General features: G+C 34.3%; 1 protein-coding gene across 1 annotated transcript; it reads left to right on the top strand.

Annotated features, from left to right (window-relative positions):
* Window positions 1–768: 768 nt before the first annotated feature.
* On the top strand, window positions 769–3,200 carry LOC125198882 (protein FAR1-RELATED SEQUENCE 5-like; the record flags this gene model as incomplete). Its single annotated transcript, XM_048097129.1, has 3 exons — window positions 769–1,530; window positions 1,684–2,705; window positions 2,797–3,200. Coding segments are annotated over 3 exons (2,188 nt in total), but the record flags the coding sequence as incomplete, so codon positions are not given.
* Window positions 3,201–4,449: the final 1,249 nt, after the last annotated feature.

The raw sequence follows: 4,449 nt of genomic DNA, 5'->3' as shown, positions 1-4,449 counted from the left end.
TTAATTTTTTTTTATGTTGGAAGGGTAGTAATGTCATTTTGTAGTCAATTCACTCCTTCAATCAATTTAACTTCTCAAACATTTCGTTTTTCATTCAAATGATTCCCTTTCCAAAATCAAACGATTCTCTCTCCAAAATCAAACGATTCTGCAATCTCCTTCCCGTAATTAGCTCGCTTTCGTTTCATTTTCCATAATCGATTGCATTCTCATAATTTTCCATTTGTTCAATCGTAGAATTGTTTGATTGGTTGCACTCTCATTGATCGCGGAATTATTATTCGTTCTACAATTCATATCCAATTGAAGTGGAAGGTTTACGTTGAATATCTGCTGAAGCTCGAATTTTAGTTGTTTCTCTATGGATGATATATCAAACACAGAAGGTTCGTAATCTAACTCAGAATTTGAAATTCTGTTTCTTTCCATCTGCATTGTTTATTCAGTTTTGCTGCTATCAATTTTGGTTTGGATTGGATAGATTAGTTGTTCATACATAATGTTTGATTTGTTTGTTGATTCAATCCTTTAATGTTGTCATTGTAAATCTGCAAACATTATATTTTTAAGAGCATACAAATTAACGTTGGGTTGATACATTTATTATTGTGGATTGATGTGTATATCACAATGAATTGATGTTATTTTGATATTTTGTATGTTGTATGTTCATATTTACTTGTGGATAGGGTGATTTTTTGTACACTACAATCTATACCATTTCTTATATAGTTACACTACAGTTATTATATTTTGTTTCTCCTCTAGGCTTGATCATTCCTGTTGCAAAGATGAATTGAGGCCATATGTTGGCCAGAAGTTTAAGTCACTTGATGATGCCATTGCATTTTATGAAGAATATGCTCGTGACGCTTGTTTTGACACACGAAAGGGAGGTCACAAATCTAGTGGTGATGTAACGACATGGCAGTACTTAGTATGCAATCGGCAAGGTGTGCATAGGTATGAAGATGATGATTTATTAATATCACAACAAGGACCTTCAAACAAACGTAGATGTGGGTCAAAAAGATGTGGTTGCGAAGCAAAAATTGTTTTCAAGTTTGTATCGGAATGGGGTGTGGTTCATTATGCTGTTCATACCTTTGTTGAAAAGCATAATCATGGTATGGTTGAAAAGCAACATAAACGTTTTATGAAAGCCAATCGAAAGTTGAATGAAGTCCATCTTAAATTTGTTGAAGATTGTACGAAGGCAAATATTGGACCTAGCTCAACTTTTAATCTATTGAAAGAGTTTATTGGTGGGTATGAAACTGTTGGATTCACGGCTAATGACATTAGAAATTGTTCTAGAGATATTAAAGAAAAAATGAAGGGTGTTGATGTTCAAATGATTCTCAATCAAATGTCTGAGAAGAAGAGCTTATGTGATGGATTTTTTTACAAATTCCAGTTAGGTCCCGATGGAAAGCTCATAAGTTTGTTCTGGTCTGATGCCGAGTCCAGGAGACATTATCATATGTTTGGAGACATTGTAGCATTCGATACTACGTACTCGACAAACAGGTACAATTGTGTTGTGATTTCATATTTGGAACTTGTTGCATTGATATGTTTATGCAATTTCTAATATGTCGTTATATTTACATTTCTATTGTTCTAGGTTGATATTTATATGCTTTAGTATTTAGATTATGAGTTTAGTATTTTATTTAACAGGTATTGTATGGTTTTTGGTCCTTTTACGGGCAAAGATAACCATGGCTGCCCCGTGTCATTTGGAGCTGGATTTGTTTGTAGTGAAAATTCAGATTCATTTTGTTGGTTATTCAATGTGTTCGTTGAATGCATGGGGGTCGCGCCTAAGCTATTAATTACCGATCAAGACTGGGGAATGAGGATTGCTATAGAAAAAGTTTTGGTCGGTACTCGCCATCGTTGGTGTATGTGGCATATAATGAACAAATTGTTTGATAAGGTCCCAAAATCTGTATTGGAAATTGAAGATTTTAAAAAGGATTTGAAATATTGTGTATGGTCAGAACTCTTGGAGCCTGATGAGTTTGAAGAAATGTGGGATTATATTATGCAACAATATGGCTTGGAAGATATAAATTGGTTCAAGACCATGTATGATAATAGGCGTTTCTGGATTCCAGCTTATTTTAGGGACTTTCCAATGAGCTCGTTGATGAAAACAACATCACTATCCGAGTGTGAAAATAGCTTTTTCAAAAGTTACACAAAGCCTCATTTTAGCCTTGCTGATTTTACTCTGCAGTACAACCATGCATTGGATTCTCAAAGGAATCAAACTGAAAGGTTTGATTATATTGATTCTACGACCATCCCAATTTTATCAACTGATTTGGCATTTGAGAAGCATGCAGCATCGTTATACACAGATCAGATGCTTAAAGTAGTACAAAATGAGATTTTGGAGGCAGATCGTAGGTGCCGATTGACTGATATTTTGACTGTGGCAAACACGAAGATTTTCAAAGTGGTTGACAGTAAACATAATATTTGTTATGTTAAACAGGAATCAGCAACTGACTCATATGAATGTGACTGTAAGTTGTATGGGAGGAAAGGTATTTTGTGTTGCCACATTTTTCTTGTGCTAAAAAATAATGATGTGAAGACTATACCAGAGAAATATATTAGCACTCGATGGCTGAAGAAATCCTTATTAAAGGCTGTTCATTGTGATCCTAGCGACGAGCATGTCTCCTGCCAAGGTAATTCCATGTTTTAAACTTTCTTTTCTATTTACATAATATGCACATTCTATTGATATTGTTGGTATTCACTGTTGATATTTCTGTACAGATTCAACTGTTAATGACAAACAGAAGCAAGCTAATAAGTTGCACACGATATACTTTCGGTTATTTCAACGTGCTGATAGTCAAATTGATGGTTTTAATGCACTGGAAAATGCACTTGAGAGAGTTGAAGAGGAACTTTTTGCATATTGTGATTCTTTATTGCCCTCAATAGATAAGGATCGGAGTATTCATAATATATATGGTACTACTCGACCAGATGTTATTATTGCTCACCCTCCAAATGTGGTAAAAACTAAGGGTTCTGGTCGCAGATTTGTGTCAATTAAAGAGAAGGCAATCAGGCAGTCATATAAACCTCCTAGGCGATGTTCAAAGTGCCGTGAGTTTGGGAATCATGATTCCATAAATTGTGATAGGATCAAGGAGAAACTGAAGCAAAAGTAGTTATGTTTTACAGTGAATTTTATGTTTTCATTATTACATTCTATTTCCAATGAATAAGGTACATTTTAATTGTTGAGATATATTTTAATTGTTCAATTAACTACTCAAATGATTTTTGATAGAAATATGGTGCCTTACGAACTTTAACACAAATCCTAATATGTATCACTTTCAAGATGGATGTAATCTTGTACTTTCATATGCACTTTCAAGATGGATGTAATCTTGTACTTCCATATGCAGCTTGTGCATCCAAATTCTTATCAAAATACAACAACCATGGTCTGATAATACCATATCAGCTACAAGCATTAAAATTCAGTACTTGGCAACCATATTAGCAAATAGCTCATCCAATTCAGCTTTCCTACCCTTGTTTTTCTTGAAATATTCTAGCACCTTCCGCTTGTTCTCCAAACTATTATGATTGAAGGATGCCCCCATCAAAGCTCGGCAATACTTTCTTCTCAGAATCTGGACATTCTTTACAGATTTGCTTGTAAGTCCGATGTCCCAATCCTTTGGCTTCTGGCCAAAGTATGTCTCCATGTGCCTCATCAGAAACACACCACAATCATTTATGTTTTCGGATGTTTTCCACTGCACATCTATTTTCCGAATTTCAACCCCCTTCACTACTTTCTCCAAGTTATACAATTTTTTCCTATTAAGGTATGTCTTGAAGAATTTTCTCTGTATTCAATAAAAATAATAATTATTAACCACACATCAATTTCATTTACCTAGTATGCATCAGAATCAATTTTAGTTATTACGTACCAATAATTCAAGATCATTCCCATATTTCAATAGGTCTGACTTCCCTTGAATTGGGAGACTGTTGTCAATGATATCCATCGTTCCAGACTTCATTCCAAAGCAAACAAGGTAGTAATGTTCATGGGAACACATTGGAAAGAATACCTATTACAGAAATTCTGGATCACTAACTTTAATGTGAATGAATATCAATATATTTTATGTTGAACAATACTTACCATTTCAAATTTAGTGAGGTCAAATTTTTTCATCTTCTGAACTTGAGTCTCAATATGTCCTATAAAGTTGTACCTTGCTTTTGTTTCATCCCAATTCTTTGGCCTATTGACTACAGTGTTTACCTGCATTCAACATAATTATTCAGTAATTGAAGTAAATAACATGTGTGTAAAAACAATATTTTTCACTCACACATGGGAAACTAGTCATAAACAGTCGTGTTGGAGATGTGGGTGCTCTGTAGGATTCC

This window comes from Salvia hispanica, unplaced genomic scaffold (genome assembly GCF_023119035.1).
Source record: "Salvia hispanica cultivar TCC Black 2014 unplaced genomic scaffold, UniMelb_Shisp_WGS_1.0 HiC_scaffold_310, whole genome shotgun sequence".
Classification (NCBI taxonomy): Eukaryota; Viridiplantae; Streptophyta; class Magnoliopsida; order Lamiales; family Lamiaceae; genus Salvia; species Salvia hispanica.
The sequence above is the reverse complement of the archived record's forward strand: the minus strand, read 5'-3'. Positions and strand labels throughout refer to the sequence as shown.